This window comes from Neolamprologus brichardi, chromosome 20 (genome assembly GCF_056152115.1).
Source record: "Neolamprologus brichardi isolate AB-2024 chromosome 20, ASM5615211v1, whole genome shotgun sequence".
NCBI lineage: Eukaryota > Metazoa > Chordata > Actinopteri > Cichliformes > Cichlidae > Neolamprologus > Neolamprologus brichardi.
In genome coordinates, this window is record NC_142123.1 from 8,596,235 (window position 1) to 8,617,686 (window position 21,452).

At 40.0% G+C, this 21,452-nt stretch overlaps 1 protein-coding gene across 1 annotated transcript; it reads right to left on the bottom strand.

Annotated features, from left to right (window-relative positions):
• Window positions 1-3,432: 3,432 nt before the first annotated feature.
• arih2 (ariadne homolog 2 (Drosophila)) lies at window positions 3,433-20,296 on the bottom strand. Its single transcript, XM_006785386.2, has 15 exons — window positions 20,161-20,296; window positions 13,785-14,329; window positions 11,532-11,599; window positions 11,012-11,084; window positions 10,504-10,645; window positions 9,102-9,223; window positions 8,626-8,735; window positions 7,844-7,961; window positions 7,591-7,641; window positions 7,249-7,270; window positions 6,693-6,844; window positions 6,242-6,385; window positions 5,661-5,729; window positions 5,376-5,492; window positions 3,433-4,974 (listed from the first exon to the last, which is right to left on the bottom strand). Exons 2-15 carry the CDS (start codon window positions 14,046-14,048, stop codon window positions 4,903-4,905), a joined length of 1,524 nt encoding a protein of 507 aa, XP_006785449.1. The 5' UTR covers window positions 14,049-14,329; window positions 20,161-20,296; the 3' UTR covers window positions 3,433-4,902.
• Between the last annotated feature and the right edge of the window lie 1,156 nt (window positions 20,297-21,452).

A 21,452-nucleotide genomic window follows, 5' to 3' on the forward strand; every position in this document is an offset into this window, starting at 1 on the left:
TGGCGAGGTTATCCCAACAGAAAATAATTATTTCAATTCATATTATTTAAATGTAATGATGTCTAACAAGGCTGGACTTTACAAGTTAACGAGTGACACATTAAATGCGATAGCGTCTTTCCCAACCTTTTTTTCCCCCCGAAGGTGTTCAAACCAAAAGAGTCCCCAAGTATTCTGAGCACCTTTTAAAAGTTCCAGGTGGCAACAAGAGCTGCTATGGAGGGAAGGACATGTTTAAATAAATGCTTAGACTACAAGTTGTAACCTATGGTGGTTACATATTTTAAATTATTACAATAGTAACAAAGTTTATTCTTTAATCTGGTAAGTTTATTCGTCAAGTTGACAGCTCATACAACGAGCTTGCTGGTCAGTTAGTAGTCTATAAATGACTGTTTGTTTGTTTTTTTGTTGTTTTTTTTAATTTTTTAATCCTTCTTCAGGAAGTGCTGCCTTACATTTCTTCAGCTAGTGGGCACTGCTGACATACAGAGACAATAAAATCGTTTACCCATATATGCAGTATGTTACTCCTGACACGTGGCTTCAGGATCCAACAGGTATATAAACAAACAGATTTTTTGGGACTTCTGATTCTGTGACATCAACATGACCTTCTTTTATGGCTTTGCACCTAAAATTAACTTGATCTCCAAATCTTCTTATCCTACTGTAAGCTGCACTGGTATAGTGGACAAAATTGATATATTTCATAAAGCTAAATGAATCTCAGCTAATCTGAGCTCAATCATCAGCCCCACACACTGTTGTAAAGTGAAAAATGTGCCTGCTCCCAGTAAACACTTGAGGGTGCCCTCTTCCTCCTATACAAGCTATGTTACTGTGTAAATATGAAACCAGGACACATGCAAGGTCAAGCAGAGCAGTGGGGCAGTGGATATCATCTTTGCCCACTACTACACTTATCTATTTTAGGCTGTAACAGACGCTGTGGGCCTTGCACTTAACAAGGTGCCAATCTGATAATGTCAGAGTAGGGTTTCTGCACTGTGTGTCAACAATGCAGTGCCCGAGAAATTACAGTGATTGTGAATATATCATTTGAATCCTGTTTATATGTATATTTATTAACAAAACGTGTATGTCTTCATTGAAAGACTCTTTCTTTAATTGTCAAGTTTTATGTATCTGGACAAAAATAAAATCGTTTGAGTTAAATACAACTTCAGCAGTGTGTGAAAGAGTGCATGCTATGATTCAGTAGCTCATAGAAGCTTTGGCAGCCATAAACTTGAAGCATTCATTCTCTTTATGGGTTTATTAGTCTCTCTCACATTGTTGTGGAGGAATTTTGGCCTACTTTTTTTTTAACAGAGTTGATTCAGTTCATTGAGGGTTGCTAGCATTAGTTTATGCATAGCTCTCTGTAGGTCCAGCTACAGCAGTGCAGTCATGAGGTTTCAGATGAGGCACCTTGATTATTCTGTCACTCATTCTGTTGTAGATTAGCTGCTGTGCTTGTGACAAGACAAGATCCTGCTACAGTCTCAGCTGAAGCTTTTGTTTAGCAGCATTATTTGTTTTTGTGTTAATGGACTGAATGGTTGCCACACTCTGTATTCTCACTGATGTGTGTCTAACCTCACATCCTACACTAGAATACTTTGGTATACAGAGGAGGCAATTGTTGACTCAGTGACTGCAAGGTGTCCATGTCCTGTGGACTCCAAACTCCTACTTACCTTCTGTATTTTTCCTAATAATTAGAAGTTTAGTTTACCTCAGGTTTCCTTTATCAGATTATTTTTTTTAAATATACAAATACAGAAAACCTTTGAACCTTAAAAGGGTTTTTGTTGTTTTTTTGTTTTATTACCGGTATGACTGTGTTGGAAACAAAATAATGACACACTGCAGGTGTAGGAATGACCTCTGGTAAATGGACTTGTTCTTATATAGCGCTTTTCTACTCTCTGAGAGCACTCAAAGTGCTTCATACAACACGCCTCATGCACCCATTCATCAGCATATTTTTTTTTGTATGCCTAAGTGCTTTCTATCTAACATTCTCACACACATTAATACTCTGACGGATGCATCAGAGAGCAACTTAGGGTTAGGATCTTGCCCAAGATATTTGATATGAAGACTGGAGCAGCTAGGGATTGAACCACCATTAGTCGATCAAAACTTCCTGTTAGCAGATGATCCTCTACCTTCAGAGTTACAGCCATCCCCTGCTGTGTATGACACTCCTCTAATTCACATTGACAGCACAGTGTGCGGGACAAAAAACATTTAGATCTTAAGTCCTATATAGATCAATCATGTCACTGAAATCACTGGCAGGTGAGGTAACATTACCTGGTTGCTGTGTCACCCCAGGGTGAGATATAATAGGCAGCAAGTGACCAGGAGGTTCCTACTGTTTTGGAAGCAGGCCCACAGGAGTGCTACTGTAACACAAATAACCTTGATGATAGCTAGGAGGTAAAAAAAGGTCACTGGATTGGATTCATCGAACTGTTGACACGTACCCCACACATCAACATTGTGGCTGACCACAAACAAGTCTTGCTTGCAGTGTACACCCTGATGGCAGTTGCCTTCTTCCAGTAAGACACCATGTGCTGGCAGTGTCTATAAAAACAAAGTGTATTTATCCATTTCAGATGTTTTATTTGTTTGTTTTTAGAAAGCAGAGTGCAACTTCTTGTTAAGGATGGATCATTAACTCAATTATATTTTCTCCTTTATCCATCCATCCATCTTCTTCCGCTTTATCTGGGGCCGGGTCGCGGGGGCAGCAGCCTAAGCAGAGAAGCCCAGACCTCCCTCTCCCCAGCCACCTCTTCCAGCTTATCCGGGGGAACACCAAGGCGTTCCCAGGCCAGCCGAGAGATATAATCTCTCCAGCGTGTCCTGGGTCTGCCCCGGGGCCTCCTTCTGGTGGGACATGCCCGGAACACCTCACCCAGGAGGCATCCTTGTCAGATGCCCGAACCACCTCAGCTGGCTCCTTTCGATGTGGAGCAGCAGCGGCTCTACTCTAAGCCCCCTCCCGGATGGCCGAACTTCTCACCCTATCTCTAAGGGAGAGGCCAGCCAACCTTCGGAGGAAGCTCATTTCCGCCGCTTGTATCCGTGATCTCGTTCTTTCGGTCACTACCCACAGCTCGTGGCCATAGGTGAGGGTAGGGACGTAGATCGACCGGTAAATTGAGAGCCTTGCTTTTACACTCAGCTCCTTCTTCACCACGACAGATCAGTGCAGCGTCCGCATCAGCGCCGCATCACTCTCCTTTCATTTAGTAAAAAACTGAAATAATTAAAATTCCTTAAAATAAAAAAAATAACAACAACACAACAAAATAAATGTGGAACAAACAATGACTTGATTTTTTGTCCTTTAAACCTTTAAGTGAAATTCTGTGTGAAGTGGTGTTTGTAATTAACACACAAGAGACAGGATCCGGTTTAAAAACTCTCTCAGTAACTCTATTTCTGTATTAATGTACAACCGTTGAAAATTACAGCTTTTTTTTGGTATTTTCTTTTTTTTCAATTTTTTTTTAAAACAATCTATCTATGAAGAGCCATTTTCCAGAAGAAAAGTGAACAATGTCAGCAGGGAAAGGAAAAAGAGAAAACGAGGGCAAAATAAAGTATAGGGGGATGATGGAAAAGAAAGAGGAGCGCATGAGATGGGACGAGGAGAGAAATTAACAGTTTGTTTTCTGCAGCGGAGTGTTTGAGCGTGAGTGTGTGGGCGTGTGCATGCCATGTCAGTGGGAGGTGCTGTAGTGTGTGTAAATGGCAGAGATTACACTCACAGCTTCATAACAACTTCATGATCTGATCAGCGGAGGTGCTAATGTTAGATTTGCAATAGAAAGGGATCACGCCGGCTTGGATCTAGATTAGCTGAGCACAACTGAGCGACAGCATCAGAATGTGGAGACCAGAACGGGACTGATTCGGTAGTTTTACTTCAGCCATAACGACTCTTTGCTGGCAGCGGTTGCTGGAGCAAAAGACAAAACAGTGGAGGGAAGGTGTGTTTACTATAAAACACTAGTGACTGAATCTAAAGAAGTGAATGTTCAAACAAGTGTTTGTTAAAGAAATGAAACCTTCCCTCCAGCATGATGCAGGTTCTTGCATCATATGAGAGGGCTGTGGCACCCATCATTGAAGATATCACTCTCCAACAGTGAGAAGATGATGCACTACAAACCCCAACAACAGAACTTCTACACTCAGTGTTTTCTTCCCCCAAAAAATATCTGGAGAGGAAACTAAATTTCACCTTTGCATGTGCAACTACCATCAAGTGGAATCTAGCCATTATGGTCGCTGTAACACCACCAATCTGCACCTTCTGCTCAAAGAAAAAAATAAATAAAAGAAACAAAATACTCTTCCCAGCTTTTCCTCATTCTTCTCCATTCATGGCAGTTTGACTAGAGATTATGCCACAAAAGGTCACCAGCAATTTTTTGCAAAAAGCAGCTCTGCTCTCTTTTCATAAGGCTTCACTCTGCTTTCAGGTGCTGGTGCCAGTGTCTCGATGTTTACTGACAAATAAAAAGCAAAGCAGCTGACAGAAGACCTCTGAGCTTTGACCTACACGATCAGATCTGAAATGATGAAACCAGTGTAACCTCGGTAAAATTGATGCTTTGAGGCAAAAACCTGTAAACGCGGCGGGGATGATGAAGAGGTATGGCTGATACAATCGTGCCACTCTGTGGCCCTGCAGCCTTATGGGAGTGAGGGGGAGGGAAAGATGGAAGCAAACAAGTGAGTGCAGTGAAGCAAAAGGAGGGGGTAAAGTATGACTGCACCGAGGCGTGGTCATGGAAGGAAGTAAAGGTTAGGAGGCAGGGAAGGAAGAAAGTAAAGAGGGAGATGCTGGTGCTTTGCAGTCGCGATGGAGCTTCAGGTGTCGTGGAAATCCTTCAGCAGCGTGCGTCGCCTCTGCTCAGCAATGTGCATCTGATTTTCCAGATCCTGCAAAAAAGAAAAGAAAAGAAAAGAAAAAAGAAATCAATCACTATTATTTTAAAACAATACTTTTCTGTCAATAAAAATCATATGAAACACTGGAATCCAAAACTCATCAATGAACTGAACCATCTAATGGATCTCAGTAGGATCACTTATTCCCTTGTGTCTGAGATCCACTGTTTATCAAATTAATGAGCCATGGACTTGCCTAAAACAAAAAGTCACCTATTTTACTTGGAAATCAACTCAACAACAAATAAATACTCCACCATGCTTCATGTGCTGTCATTACTTGGATGTAATGAAACCAGCAACAGATTCCCATGGCTGTCATCCTGTCGTTTTCTCCTCTTACAGACCTAATGCATTTCCCCTCCCTCCCATTGTTTAGTATACTCTCTCACCCCTCTGTCACTGGCGCTGAGCTCCCCCTCGCCTCCTCTCTCGTAGCTGTCGGCTCGCTCGACCTTCCACGACAAGTTTTCTATCTCTGCTTCCAGCTGGGCCTGCTGGTACTCAAACTACAGAGGACACATGGAGGAACACAAACATCAGCTCACCCAAAGAGAAATCTGACTGAAGTCACAATTACATTTGTTGAACAGATACAAAGTCAGTGGTAGGACAGTAAAAGGAAGACACTGGAATCACAGCTGATATTATATCATTTATTGAAGCTTGTTTCTCACCAGTTTCTTGCGCGGGCCCGACTCCATGTAATAGGCGTAAGGGTAGGTATACTGCAGTGTGTAGCGACACTGGGAACAAGACAACATGCAATCACAACACTGCACAGGCTTACTTGAGTTATTTTACTTTGCACACAAAAACTCAAATTTGTAAAAACTTGATTTTTAAGCATCACAAAGTTAAACTTTATCACCATCTGTATATACTCAACCCAAGCAGCACATATGTTGCATGTGAGGCATTTTCATAGACATGTTACAAAGCAGATTTTCACTTTGAAATCCTTTAAAAGCAGAAAGGAACCAGTTGATCAGTGCAGTGTTAAAAGTGTATTTGCACATTTACACTGATATGCTGGGAGACCACATGCTCAGTGTGTTTGTGAATTCTAGTTAATCAAAGATGTTGAGTTATTTCAGCTCAAACTTAATTGTAACTATGATTCAGCCCAAAGGAAATGAATAAATAGATCATGGTTGATATTTTTTGTTGTTGTTTTTTTCCTATGTGCATCTGCTTCCCCATTTCTGCATTTCCACCTCTGTAACTCACTACCCATGCATGCATGCAGCCACAGTACCTTTGCCAGTAGCTTTGCAGCGTTATGCAGGTACTGCCAGTCAATCCAGGTTCCCAGATTGTTCATTACTCTCTCCTGGATCTTCTCCTGAATCCTCTGGTATGTCTGAGCTTCCAGCTGGAGAGATTTGTTGTGATTCTCCCACTGGTGGGAAAAAAATTAAATATTAGTTTGTTTCTAGCAGTACGACACTTTAGATGAGGTGCAGAATCTTTTAATTTCCAATGTCCTACAAAGCTTTTATACAATGTTAAGCTCCCTTGTGTCTAAAAATGTAGGTTTGTTGACAGTGTAAGAAGCTGTCAACCCAGTAAAGCTTCAGAGAAAATGAAATTTAACAAAAGATTAACAAACAAAATACCAAAAAGGTTTGTATCAGAGTGTTTGGAAACAGGACATAAAAAGTCAGGTTTGTTTAACCTGGAGCCTTTCTATGAAAAAAACAGCTTACCCTCTCAAAGTAGAAGAGATATTTCTTGAGGGCCTCTCTGGCCTGAGCCTGCTGGCTCTGGTTGACTATATCAGGATTTTCTTTGTAGCGACTGCACTCGTAGTATTCACTGCCATGAGTCTTCCAGTCTCCAAGACACATCCAGCAGAAGTCTTTCACAGGAGGGAAAACAAAACAGATTTATGGACTCTCCACAGTACACACAAGTATACCAAAAAAAAAAGGCCATAATTATAACTTCAGTTCTTATTTCTAGTAGTCTAAAGAGGATGATGTGATAGAGTGGTGGATAATATATTGTTATGTCAATGAATGACACAGAGATTGATTTAACCACATTTTTGTGTAACTGATAATTGGAGTAGCTCAGAAGAAGCCGTGTCTGCTAGTCCGCCAAACCGCAGCTTCTAACGTTTTGTTTTCAAGAACATAGTAGCAAACCGGGACTGGAAATTTCTTGGAAATGCAATCATTATCCCAGATGGATGCAAATTGCTCCACAGAATCCTCCTCTGAATCATAGAAGAGGTGTGACATTTTGAGACAGCCAACTTACCGTGTTTGCACTTGGAGCATTGCTGAAACAAAGAAAGAAGAAAAAAAAGGAGGAAGTCAAATTAGTGAACCAGAAACCTGAAAACACAATAATTTAAGATTCACTAGGACCGTGATTCAAAGCCATTCGGCAGATCACACAAGACTAATGAACACAATGCTGTCACACATACAGCTTAGAGACTTTACTAAATGAAAAGCAAAAACAAATAAGTAACATCTTTCTGGAATGATTCACTCAAGTGGCAAATGATTAGAGCTGAGGACAGCAGCTCTCAGAATGTGAATGTATTTTTAGTGTTTCCTGTGTTCTGGGAAAGTGTGAATTTCAGCTCTGACTCACCATGTGATTGCACCCTCCATTCTTCTCAATGCAGATATTGCACTTAGGACACTAGAAGACAAACAGAGCTCTTAACTTCCTACTCCGAGCTGAAAATCTGCAGTGTTTATACAAATTACATTTTCAAACTGTGTCAGATTTGTGACCAACGGAGAGTTCAAAACGAAAGTAGGTGTGCAAGCGCACAAGTGTGCGAGCAACAGCAGTTACAGTACATGCGCATATCAATGTGTTTACATGCAGACGTTCTTACATCTTTAGTGTGGGCGCTGATGTAGTTTGCAGTCTCTGAGTCGTCTGCACATTTGGTCAGCCATTTCCTAATTGTTGCACAGTCTGTGGGTGCATGATACATCTGACGGCATTTGAAACTGAGGAAAAGATAACAAACAAAGACAGTGATAAGCTTCACTGATTACAGTGACATAAAAAACAGACCGAAGGTGAAACTGAGTAAAGTTCTCAGGAAAAAAATATGAACAAATTACAGTAGCGACACAATTCCACCATATAAAGTCTGAACAAGTAACAGATTCTGCAAATAATTCACCCCATAGCTTCTGGATTCATAAAATAAAGATTCTAATAATAATTTTTTTTTTAAAAAGTCACATAAGGGGAAAAACTTCAGAGGATAATTTTTAGTTAAACATCTGTATGTGAAACAATGATCCAATTTACTAATTCATAAAAGACGATGTTAGCTCTGTACATATCTGTAAATGTGCAAGTTTTTAATGTTTTGAGCCTAGATTAAAAACATATTTAAAAACAAGTTTCAGAGTTTCAGTGAAATCTGTGAGAAAATAAAGAGAAAATAATAGTAATCTGTGTCTTATTTTTATGTTTAGCAGCATGTTATTCTACTAGCAGGATTTATAGCCAGCACAAAAGAAAAAAAAAAAATCAAAAACAACAACACCCCCCTCCCAAACAAACTAACAACAGTATAGTAATGATACTTTTAATTAGACAGCAAAACAAATTAATAATCTATGTGTGAAATTGTTACTGTAACTTCAATGTGTCACTTACCAGAAGACTTCACTGCAGCGGCTACACTGCACTCTACGTGCCCGTGGCTCCTGCACTTTGATGACCATGGGACAGTCTGCACCTGGACACAGCTGCAATTGGAAGTGACTCTACAGAAAGCACAAAGAGACCATTAATGAATTCACCTCCAATGTAGGCACAAGTATCTGACATAAGACAACCTTGGTAATTAATTCCAACTGATGATGTATTTCTTTATCATCTGAGGGAATGATTGCTGGAAATGACTGTCTGATTGAGATATAAGAATTGGCATTAACAAAGATACCTAGCTGGTGAGACAGACATATATACAGGAAAGAAGTCAGATTTCACGCTGTGTGTGGAACATTCACTGATTCAAAGCAAACACAAATAGGCCAACTCAGTTCTCACTGCCTCTCCAGATGCTTCTCATTCACTATACATGCAGACTTTGACACAGTATCTGAGCAAACACAGAGACTGTCACAGACCTCGACATAGTCTCTGAAGAGGTAGCGTCTGTATTTGTCCTTGAGCTCCTCTCCTGGCAGCAGTGGCAGGACAAAGTCTTCTGGCATCTGCAGGGAACAGTCCTGAGCCATACACGAGATACCTGAACACACAAACACACATTTATTACAGTCCTAAATCACAGACAGTGAGACAAATAAGATGTAGACAGTGACTTTGGAGACCTGTGTGCTTAATAGTACAAATGAACCCACCCTTTAAATTTAATTACAGCCATCCAAAAGTTCCACTGCAGCCATGTTTGGCCTAAGTGGGCTGGTTTCTTGTGTTACACTGACCTACAACTAGACTGGGGTCATCTGTCACCACAGACCCTTCCTTAGTGCAGCTGATATAGAGACACTTATCAGACTGAGGAGGACTTGGTTACATGGACTGACTTTATCAGAGAGACTGTTAAAGGCAGTACAGGGACGTGCACACAAACATCCTCACACATCTCACTGCTAAAGCATTTGCACTCCCACACACATGCAGCTACAGGGAGCCTGGTAAACTATGCACTTTATCACACATAAAATGTACAAGAGCTGAACCCAAATATTGGACCATTCTGATCATTTGGATCTCAGCTTAGGTGTCTGACCTCTCTCTCAGTCACAGGAGCGATCGTCAGGCTTCACTTCATCTAGTTGTTGCTAACATAGGTTTGTAACTAGATTTACCAACTTTTTGTCAGAGTGTAAGGTGTTCCTCTCGTCCTGCGGCTACACTGGTTTCTCTTTTTCGTCTGCTGAGTGAGTAACAGTGAGGAGCAGCAGTAACCGCTCATGGAAAAGAAAGGTATCTGGCACAGGTCTACAGTATAATGCTCAAAAAACTTAGAAACGATCAATGTACACACCCACACACCCATCTGCCATCCTGCTGACACAAGCACACTCTTTCACAGACACACACTGATAAATGAGGCTTCTGCAGGAGCATGTCTGCCTGTTTAACTCCACACCAGATGGAAATCATCAAAAGGTCACATTACACCACCTTTATCTTCCAAGTCCAAAGACATTCTTTCATTTTCCACACATGCAGAAGCACAAATAAATATGGACATCCGGGATGTGCAGTGTTTTCTGTTAGTAAACATGGTATTGCTGGGTGGCTGATGTAGCGCAAATTAAACACCACTCTGCAAACTACGCTGGTTTGGCAGTAAAGCAAGGCAGATCAGAGGCTGAAACCGTGATGAAACCCTTAGTGGACAAATACACATACCAGCGCATAAATATACAAAGTGCAGACATACAGATTCTTGAACAGACGTTTGGGAGCTCTGATCAAACAAACTGTGACTCACTCCCACTCTAATAACCGCTCTGATGACTAGAGAGATGCTTACAAACACGCTTGCTGTGTACTCACCCACTCCCGTGCCATCTTTGACCAGTACGGTGCAGTGCTGCTCCCAGCATGCTTTACAGAAGGAGTGCTGGCAGGGCAGTGCCAGCAGAGAGTCTCTCCGTACGACCTGTAGACACACACCACACTGGAGGGACTGAGGGGCCTGAAAGAGAAATCGAGATTATCAGCCTGATGAACCAGAGAGCTTGTTGGTAAGCTCAAAGTTTCTGACAAGAGCAGTCAAAGGTCATTTTTATTAATATGGTGCGTTTAAAACAACAAATACACATTAAAAGACAATAAAGAAAATAAAAATACAATAAACTTCTTAGCTCAATGGTAAGTAGAAGTTATTTTTTAAATAAAGATTTAATAAAGACAAATTTCACGTATTAATATAAAGCCAGAGTACTCTGATCAGCTGTGTTAGTACAAGTGGATTATCTGGTGCATTACAATCACAGTGACTTTGATGCAGACATGAGTACAGAGTTGAATCAGTGACAACAAATGATTATACCCCACTCACAGTGACTGATTTGCACGTGCTGCTGGGCTGGACCAGAGCGTCTGACAAGAGCAGAGACGAGTTGGACTTATATCTGTGGAAAGCAGAGGTCAAATGAGGAACTCAACAGTATATTAAAGTTGATCAACAAAGAAGTGGATGTTAAATGCCTGAAGAGATATCAAGTCGAATGTGTTACTAAGTATCAATGAGTACTAAAAGTAACTGTAATTTAAGTTTATTAACTTTTTGATACTGTCTGCCATAAGTTGTTAAAAAAACCCAACTACAAACAAACAAACAAAAACAAAAAACATCTAGTCTGTGCAGTTTAAACAACACAAAATGAAAAAGAAAAGAGTGTCAGAGTGAACTAAAAATGTGTGTTGGCAGTTGCAGAGTGATATTACACAGGAAGATGATGAGATAAAAACAGTGAAGAAGAGAAACTGCAAGGGCAGAAAATAAATTTGAGAAATGGATGTGAAGGACAGATAGTGTAAAAGAAATTCTGCAAAGATGAGAAGCAGTGGAGACATACCTGTCCAATATCTGTGAAACCTGCCAGTGGAAATGCGCTAGGATCAGTTTTGCTACTGACGGTACAACCTGTGGGAGAAAGAAGGGACGCAGAGATGTTGAGATGTTGCTTCAATGATGTCCAATTCTAAGAAATAAAAGATTGCTTAAACGATTGGTGCGTGACTTCCTTTGTTGAAAGACTGCTACTCGAGCTCTGTGTGTAATTCTACAAATGACTCAGATCCAAGTTTGGTTGATGGTCAAAACACTGCATTACAGTCCTGACCTACAAAGGTTTCCCTCTTAGTAAGACCTCTGCTACACAACAAGCGACTTAGTGGCAAAACAAAAAAGTAGACAGTTCGTTCAAAGTAGTGAATGTCAAGATTTGATGAACTGAGCTTACGATAAAAGAAATGCCATTACAATTTTATAATAAAGAAAAGACACTCCAAGTCTTCTTAAATGTAACACTGTCTTTGTGTCTTTGTGTTTTAAACTCTTAAAGTACCCCCTAGGACTTATTCCAGCAAAGGCACTGAGACATACTTGTTTATTTTACCTAGTGCCATCAAGAAAAACACATGCCTCAGTTCTGCTAACAGGGGACTGCAGTTGTGCAGTGCAGCTGTCAAATTTGACTGTGTGGAACTGTGAGCAAAGTTGATGTTGATGTTGATGGAAAACAACCTGTCGACTTAGCAATGTTACCCAAAACAGGTGACCTGAAGGTATAAAGTTTTTTTTTTTAAATCTTTTACAGATTATGTAAAAATGAGAAAAAGGGGTAAAAGCCCAGACCAAAAGTTTCACTCCGTTCTTTAAAGCATCCCACTGACAAGTATCACAGTTTGTAAATGTTTTCACTTCTTGTTTAGGGAATTTCTGCCTGTTTTTGACTGCAAACACCTTCTGAAAGATTCTTGCACTTTTCAGGTCTCTCCACTGATTTTTGATCTGCAACCCTGCCCCTTTTAGACATCAAAGTACTTTTACAACAAGAGCACTGAAGCCATTGTCTTTTTTTTTAAAAACACATACTAATAATTGCATCAAGAATTTATTGAAATACGACTGAAGTAAATCCACTGCCTCTAGTTGCAACACACGCCCAAATCCATCCCTGCACTTAACAGCAGGGGAGATGTTTTCAATTAGTCGCCCTTTTTCCTACAATCAAACCTTCACTCATTGTCAAAATGTTTTACTTTACATTCCATCAGTTCAAAAGACTGGTATTGGTGATTTATTTATTTTTTATGTTCACCTGGAACCTTCTGACAGCAAGTTCTGTGATCTAGACTTTCAAAAAGGTATTTTGCAGTTAACCTCCTAGGACCTGGTGTCCACATATGTGGACATCACATTTTGGGTTATTTAGACCAAAATACTTAATTTTGCTTGACATCCACTTACGAGAACATTATACTGCCACTGTTCTATCGAAATTTAAAGTGAATGTCCTCATATGTGGATCTAATTTTTCTCAAGAACAAAAATCATGTTAAAAAAAAAAAAAATCTTATAAGTCGTTGTTTTTACATTCATCAGGCCCCAATCAGCCCAAATAGCAAAAAGAAATTAAAACGCATGCCATGAAAGATTTCAGTTGAAAACTACATCTTAATGACATTAGGAGCAGAGCAAATGGCCCCTAAAAAACGCTGTGCCATCTATTTTCACACATGAACATGTGAAACATTGTTCTAAGGTGTGTTTTCCCACGGGTAACACATACCACAAGCTAGTCTGCATCAACTGAATTCTAACTACTGGAAACACTGCCTTTTTCTTTTTTTTCTTTTGTTTTTAAAGCCAAGGGGGCTGCATGAGTAAAGCATGCATGAGGAAGGATGCAAGACTGCATGCCACCGCATGCCTTCCTTGACTCTTCTGCAACATTTCCTGTTTCTCTCTTATCCACCTTTCCAATAGATTCTGCTCCAATTGAAAAATAAATAAATAATAATTTGCTCCATTTGATAAATTTACCCAACTGCAATTTTGTTGGTGATCCATGATAACTTTGTACCTGTTTCTTATGAAACTTTGTAAACAAGAAAGAATTAGTTTTGTAATATTTTCAATAACATGACATATGAGGCATGACAAATGAGGGTGACCCATACTGAATTATCTAACTTGGGGGGGGACAAAAACAAAAAAACAAAAAAAACAAAACAAAACACACACTTGCACCCTGCTTTTGTCTTTCAGATTTTGATTTCACACACTAAACCAATGTTTTTGAGAAGAGTGCAGCTCCACTCACCTTCAGTGCGGCAGCCACAGTGTTAACCTCCTCCATCAGCACCCGCTGGCTCTCTTTGTAGGTCAGACAGGTGAACTGGTACTCCTCTGGATCGAAGGAGTCGGCGCCTTGTTGCTCCACGTCACTGGCCACTCCGTCGTAGTATCCTGCAATATCACCCGGATCCTCCTCTTCTCCTCCATCATCCTCATCCTCCTCTTCTGAGTTCACCCCGAAGTCTTCCTCGTTGCTATCCGACGCCTGGCTATTCATGTCCACAGACATCCAGTCGACTGATTTGATAACCCGGACAGGTAGACTACCCGCCTACCTGTCGGATCCTACTCGTCCAATGAGCTGAAATGGCTTGACTGATGCGCCACCTCCTCGTTTCTCGCCGCCCTCTTTCCACTTTCTCGTGCCACTTCACTCTACGAGACACCGTGCCTTCCTGTCTGCCTGAAGCGCATACACAGCGCGCTCAGCAGCAGCGGAAGAAGCAAAAGAAGTCACACTCCCCGTCACTCATTTGGAAAGTTTGTTTGGATAATCTGAGGAGAAAAAGACTGGAGGAAAGGGGAAAGGGGAAAAAGAGAGTTGAATAAGGAAAATGGAAAAAAAGAGTTAGAAAAACAAGTGGATAAAAGGTGGATAACATTTCCTGATGATCATTTGTTTTTTGGAATTATAGACAATTTATTTTTTTTAAGAATGAGCAATTCTAGCTTCTTAATCCAAAACAAGCCGTTTGTCCACGCCTGCCCTCTCCCTTCAAGTTTCATTTACAAACACCATTTGTGTACATGAAAGACAATAAATACATAAGTAAATCTAGAAACGATGCCTGCATTATCACATGGTAAAATACAGTGACACAACATATGCACTAAGCCACTCAATGTTGACTTTCTTATTTTGGTGAGAGTCTCTAATGCCATTTTCTCCATTTCAACAAAGTAAACACGTACAATGAAGTGAGCACTAGGGCTGGGCCATATCATATCTTTCACGGTAATGCCGGTATAATGTTAGGCAACGATAAGAAAATGAAATATCGCATAGAATGTGGGTAAAACGCGCATGCGCAGTGCCTTTGTTTTCATACGCACATGGCGGAAAAAGCATGGCGGCGACGGAGAATGAGAAGAGCGAAAGCGGATCGTTGAATGAAACGAATGAACCAGAATTGGTTTGTAAAAATGCTGCAACTTCAGTGATGTGGAACTGGTTTGGATTTCGTCCCAGATACACAACAAAGCACATTTTTTGGTAGAGCATGCAAGCGGGCCATCGTTATTACCGAACCTATTTTATGTGGTACACGGCACTCAAAAATTTGTCAAAAAATGTTTTAGTACGACTTCGCTAAACTAAGCATTGTCAGAGCATTACGGCTACCGTAGTCAGGAGGCTTGCGGAGTACTATGTACTTTGCTTCAACATAATATTACCGCATCCTGTGTGTATAGACTCTTTTTAAGTTTTGTGGATATTATACATTAGGGGTGGGTTTTGATTATCGATTAAAATCGATTCTAGCTTGGATAACGTGATATTGATTCATTAAAATCCTGAATTGATTTTTAAATATAAATTTATTTTATTTATTTTATTTTGCCCTCTGGTTAAACCTCACAAAATTTCAACAACCACCAAACAGCTAAAACAGTAAATGAGTAACAGTAAATAACAGTAAATGAGAGCAGGTACACGGACTGTGCACAAAGACGTAAACACAAAGCGCGGACCCGCCGACGGATCAGAATCAGTGAGATGTCGCCTTTCTCACCCGATGGCACGGACACGGTCGGGGCTGAAAGCCGACAGCTCACCGATTCTGATGTTTCGGCGGGTCCGCGCTTTGTGTTTATGTCATTTTTGCGCTAGATTCTGAACCTGCAGGTTTGATCTCTCTCCAAACAATATTGACTGAACCAGCAGCAAAAGAAGATCCAAACTACGCTTCACATAAACATCGTCATGAATTCCCTCTGACTTTTCCTGTTTTGCTTCCACGATAAAAATCATACTTCATGCAGAGCTCGTTGTCGCTCTCTCTCAGTGTACTTCAAGAACAGTTTCACATCTAAAAATCTATTTTCTGCATTATTCGCTTGCTTATTACGCACAAGTCTACCATTGTTTACAGCGCTGTCGGACGCTGGTTTTTCCTTTTACTTACTTCCGACAAGAAAGCCTCATTTCTGCTGTTCAATAGGCCTGCTGAACAAATTTAAACTTTTTAAAATAAAAACTAATAAAAACTCTGTAACTTTGCTCTGCTTCACTTCAGCAGCATCAGGTAATGTTCATATGTTGATTAATGGTTTTCTTTCACTTTTGATCTACTGCAGAATATTTTTTTAAGGTCATCTGCTATAAAATCCCAGGCCAGGAAAATCTTCTTCACGTTTTTCTGTGGTTTATCCTCAGTTACTTTGACACAAAGGCATCTGCTGTGATGCTCACACCTTTGATAAAGTCTCGCAAGTGTCAGCTTTCTTTTTATAGACAAAAAATATGGAAATGTGCTGATGTGTGATCAGAATTATAATATTTCTGACTGTCTGAGTCAAAATTTCCTGGATTCAAATCGATTCGAGACCTTGTGAATCGGAATCGAATCGATTGTAGAAATCAGTGACGATACCCAGCCTATTATACATGGTTATGCTCAGGATATGTCGGCCAATTTCCACTGGAAATGCCTTTTGGTTAAACTGTCAGTGAGGAATTTGCATTTGCACTGTTAAATTTTTATATAGCTTTAATGCACAAAAAAACCAAAAAACAGCTGCTTGTTTATGTGAAAATACATTGATGTTTTTTTTTTCTTTGCACTAATAAAGTTGTAAAGTATTTTGTCTCTCATCAATTATATCATCAGTTATATCGTTATTTTCAAATATAGTGATAAAATTTTTACCCATATTGCCCTGCCCTAGTGAGCACGTAAATAATCTATAGTACTGTGCAAAAGCATTCAGCCACCCATATTTCTTTATTTTTTCATTTGAAGGAGCCGGACTTTCTTGTAATTGTTTAAAGTGCTCTCGAGCAATAGTTCTCCAGGTTTTCTGAAGATCTTTCAAAGAATGTTTTGTGGGGGGGTTTTGCTGCTTTTTCACTTATTTTCAACCCAGTCCTTGTGCTTGACTGTTTCTGGAAGATTTTTCTGTTTGTTTGTTAAGCTTCTTAACACTGACCTAAAAATCATTCAAGCATTAAAGAAGGCGCCTAACTCAGGATATGAACCAGCGTTGTGTCTATACATAACAGACAACTTGGCAAAAACTAATTGTAAATTGTACCTGCATGCACTTTGACACTAGCATCCTGTCACAAAAACACAATTTGTTTCCTCTTATAAAAAATGCTAAAGATAACACAGTTTGTCCGGCATAAAAATAATTTTTTGCCCCAACTAGGTGATTCCCAAAATGCTATAACCCAAAAACCTGGCATAGATTGGCAAAAACATGAGGAAATTAAACAATTCGAGGACCAAGTGGCAGGCCTAAAAAACTATTAATGGCAGATGAAAAGTATCTGATACACAGCGGAACACTGTCAGTCATGGACCAGCCTCCCCAGAGCCCGAACCTCAACATTACTGAAACAGTGGGATCATCTTGACAAGAGAACAAAATGAAAGGCATCCAAGATCCAAAGAAGAGCTTTGAATGTCTTCAAGGAGCCTGGAGAACTATTCCTGAAGACTACTTTAAGAAATTACAACAAAGCATGGCTAAGAGAGTTCAGACTGTGTTGACAAATAAACTTTATTTTTGCAGACTACTGTAAATAAATCCCTTCTATTTTTTTTATTACTACATAATTCTGTAAACAAATTACATACTGCAAAGCTAAATTAAACAAAACAAACAAACAAACAAAAAACAAACATGTATTGACAGATAACCAAAGATAAAAATAAAATTAAAAAAGCCTGAGTAATAAACTCTAGTTGGAAAAAAAAAAGAAAAAGGGAGGAACCATAAAATAATAGAAATCATATTTGAAGACATAAAAGCTTATAAGCTGCAGATAAGGTTGAACAGGGCTTTCACAGCTGTCAAACATCTACTACCATGATATCTTTTCTAGGAATCTCTGAGTAATACCTTGGAACATTGGCTCACAATGTCAAAATGCACTTAAAAGAATGGCAGCAAATACAATATAATGATCAGTTATCATCTTCAATGTGGTAGAAAGCAAATGTCCCATAATCTCTAGAAAATTGTGTTCTGGTAAAAGGGAATAAATAAAAAATAAAACAGATTAAAATTGATTTAAAATGATTGTTACTAAATAAACACAAGACAAAAAAAAAAAAACAATTAAAAAAAATGCCTGTGCCAGAGTTTAATGACAAACTGAAGTAAACTGGAATGAACTAATGAACCACATGACCTAATCACATGTCTTCTTCCTTGGGGAATGCAGATGGATGAGATAGAGATACTGGGTCAAATGAATTTGACCACCATTGTTTTTGACCGTTAACAATACTGACTTTCCTAGAGTGTTGTGAACTGCATCAAGCTGGCAGCAGTCTTTGTGAGATGTGATTAAATACACTTTAACTGGAAGGCAGATGGTGGATTTTAGTATTAATTTGTCTCCGTTATGTGTGGATGAAATGTTGACTTTGTGATTTAAGTCATTCCGAACAGAGGACCTGGTGGTTCACACACTGAGGAGAGCCTGAAATGACTTTTTGTAAAAATTTCTCAATAACACACTTAAATGGAGTCGTCAATCAATCACAAGCACATAACAGTATAGCCGTGGTGTACAACTGGATTCAACATATCAGAAAACCGGGTTGTTGTTTTGTTTTTTTTACCCAGACTAGCTCGACTGATATCATACAGATATTAGTTGATTTACAAATCTGATTATCTGATAGTTATACATACACATACAATATTTTTGTTTTACCTTTCAGACACCTGAAATAGATTTCATTAGCATCTGTTCAGCGTAGCTAAGCGTTTACTCTCTGTTCAGCTCTGCTGAACATCATCAGCTGTTTATGTTAGTGTTTCCAAAAATGTGCGTTGCCAACAGTGAAGTTAACAAGTCCCTTCGGGTGGTCAAAGTATGCAACGATAACACTCATAACAGAGGCGAAAGGTGTTTCACCAGTCTCTTCTTTACTTTTAACATTTTTATTTATGAGTCATAAATATGCAAGCTTGTTTGCACCACTGGGCCAGCCACAGATAAGCCATCATTTCAGGTCATATCAGAATTTCGAGTTCTGATATGAACAACTACAAATTTTGAGACAATGCCCCAAAGTTTCATTACAGTGCTGGAAACAAGCTTCCATATTATAAACACCAATACGCATAGATTACTCCTACCTAATTCTAGCCACTAATATTGGACCTCCAGTATATCGGCTGGGGTCTAACAAAGACAGATGCTTTATATAAACTGCATTTACTTTCTAAAACCAACGCTGCACAGAACTTTACGTTTTTTAAAAATATGGGCGAGAAGCTTGCGTTTTTTTTTTTTTTTACTTCTGGGGAAAACGTGTGTCTTCGCCGTGTAATACAAAGTAATCCCCCCACTTCTGAACGGAAAACACACTGAGGATAACTAAAACAGTGACAGCACAAAGGCCCCCCTAGTAGGCTTGTTTCGACATGTGATTTGATCAACAGACACGGGATCAAAGACGACTGCTGGCACCGGTGTTCAAAATGTGACTTTGTAAATATCCACTGGACAGAAAACAAGGTTAGCCGGGAAAGCCTGCCAGTCGGCCCCGGCAGACAGACGAACGCTCGCATTCCACCCGATCCAGGATAAAAATAGGCAGCAAACTGGGTGACACACATCTTGCTAGGCTAATGTATTACAGCGACTCAGCACAGGTTTGATAACAGGTCTTGTGGGAGGATGAGGGTAGCGGGGAGTCGAGATTAAATTACGCAAATAAGCACCCGGTCGTGCCTGGACTTCAGCGTTTCGGCTCAAAGCGCCTCTGAAGTTAAATCCACACAACAACTGGCTAACTTACCGTTAGCCGGATTAGCTCCCTGGCTAGCGTACTGGTATTTCTGTTGAGCAGAGGAAGTAACGCAATTGCAAATCCACGACTCGGACGAGTTACGACTGTTGAACACCTTCATAACACACTTGCAAAAGTTTTCAAGGAACACTTTTAATGTGTTCCCCAACAAGAATTGACAACATAAGAGCTAGCCAGGTAGCCACCCCTCCTCCTCATTCCCCTCCCGCTGTGCCTCCGCCTCTCATCCACTCTAGTCCGGGGATCGAGATGTAAACAAGGGCCTCTGGAGAAGCTCGGGAGCAAAGAGGCACATTTACACAACCGCTGCGTGAATTTCCACTGTTTAAAGTCGGTGGGGTTTACCTCTTAGTGCAGAGTCAAGTCAGCCCGCGGTGACAACCAGAGGCGAATTTGGAGTAAGGAAATCCTAAGCGCGATTTACACGCTTTTGCTTGGCTGGTAGGCGGAAGATAGACCGTTACAGGGGTACTTAACAGTGACGTCACGTCCGCGTTTCTCTCGCAGCCTTGCGCGCTCTCTCTCTCTCTCTCTCTGTAAAGAAAGATGCAGCACTTCTTGTTTTGTCCGGTAGTATTCAAGCACCAAAGATCTGCTTTGTTTTGTTCCAAACATGCATCTGGTTAAATGCATGTTTTGATCAATATACTTTTCCTTGGATGTTTGACCTTCACTATGCAGAGAGATTGATTTATTGATTTCATGCTGAAAAGAGGATTAATAGAGATTGAAAATGTGACGTCATTCAAGGGTAAAACCGCAAAGAATTCTGGGAACTCGTGGCAAGAGGTACTAGCGCACGCAGGCTTTCAATTGAAATCAGTTACACAGCGATAAAAAGAAACACAAAAAACTGTCAAGAAGCGGTTGTATTATTAACTGCAATAGCCGGTCGCATGACAGCCACGGGAAGCCGACGGGTAAAGAGATCATTTTTTTATCGGATTACATCGTTGAAGAGAAATTATTCGAGCCATGTTTCTGAAGTAACAAAGAGGCGACAGATGGCCTGGATTGCAGCCATTCAAAGACCAAATATAACGTCCCAGAACATCCAGCTCACAGGTTAGTCTGCTCCAAACATTTCCACAAAGGTCAGTGTTTTGTAGTAGTTAATACGTCATTTTTTATAACATAATTGGTGATATAGGTTACAAGCAAGTCTGGCGCTGAACAGAAATTGTCGCGCTATGCTCCTTTGTTTATTGTGCATATATATTGTGCAATAGTGAATTGTCCTGACACAATATTGTGTTTCGCTTAATTTATTACCATGGTACATTGACAAAAACATATACTTTTATTCACAGGATAAAACAGTTTTTTTGTATCACTAATTGCCCAGTACGATTACAGCATACAGTATTATTGTCACTGCTACATTTCTGTAATGCGAACCAGAAATTATTTCCACTACTAATTAATTACCGTTGAGCTCAAAGGTCCTATTAATAAACGGTTAACGAATGTGTATTTATGAAGACGATTTGTGAGACTGGTAAACTTATGATACGTACGATGGTCTTTCGTTCTACACGGTGCATTTCAAGGTCCTGTACCCATCCGTCGGTAAAGTGTACCTGGGCTTGTTGCTGTGACCTGAAGTTACTAAACTTCATGAGTGTATGCACTCACTC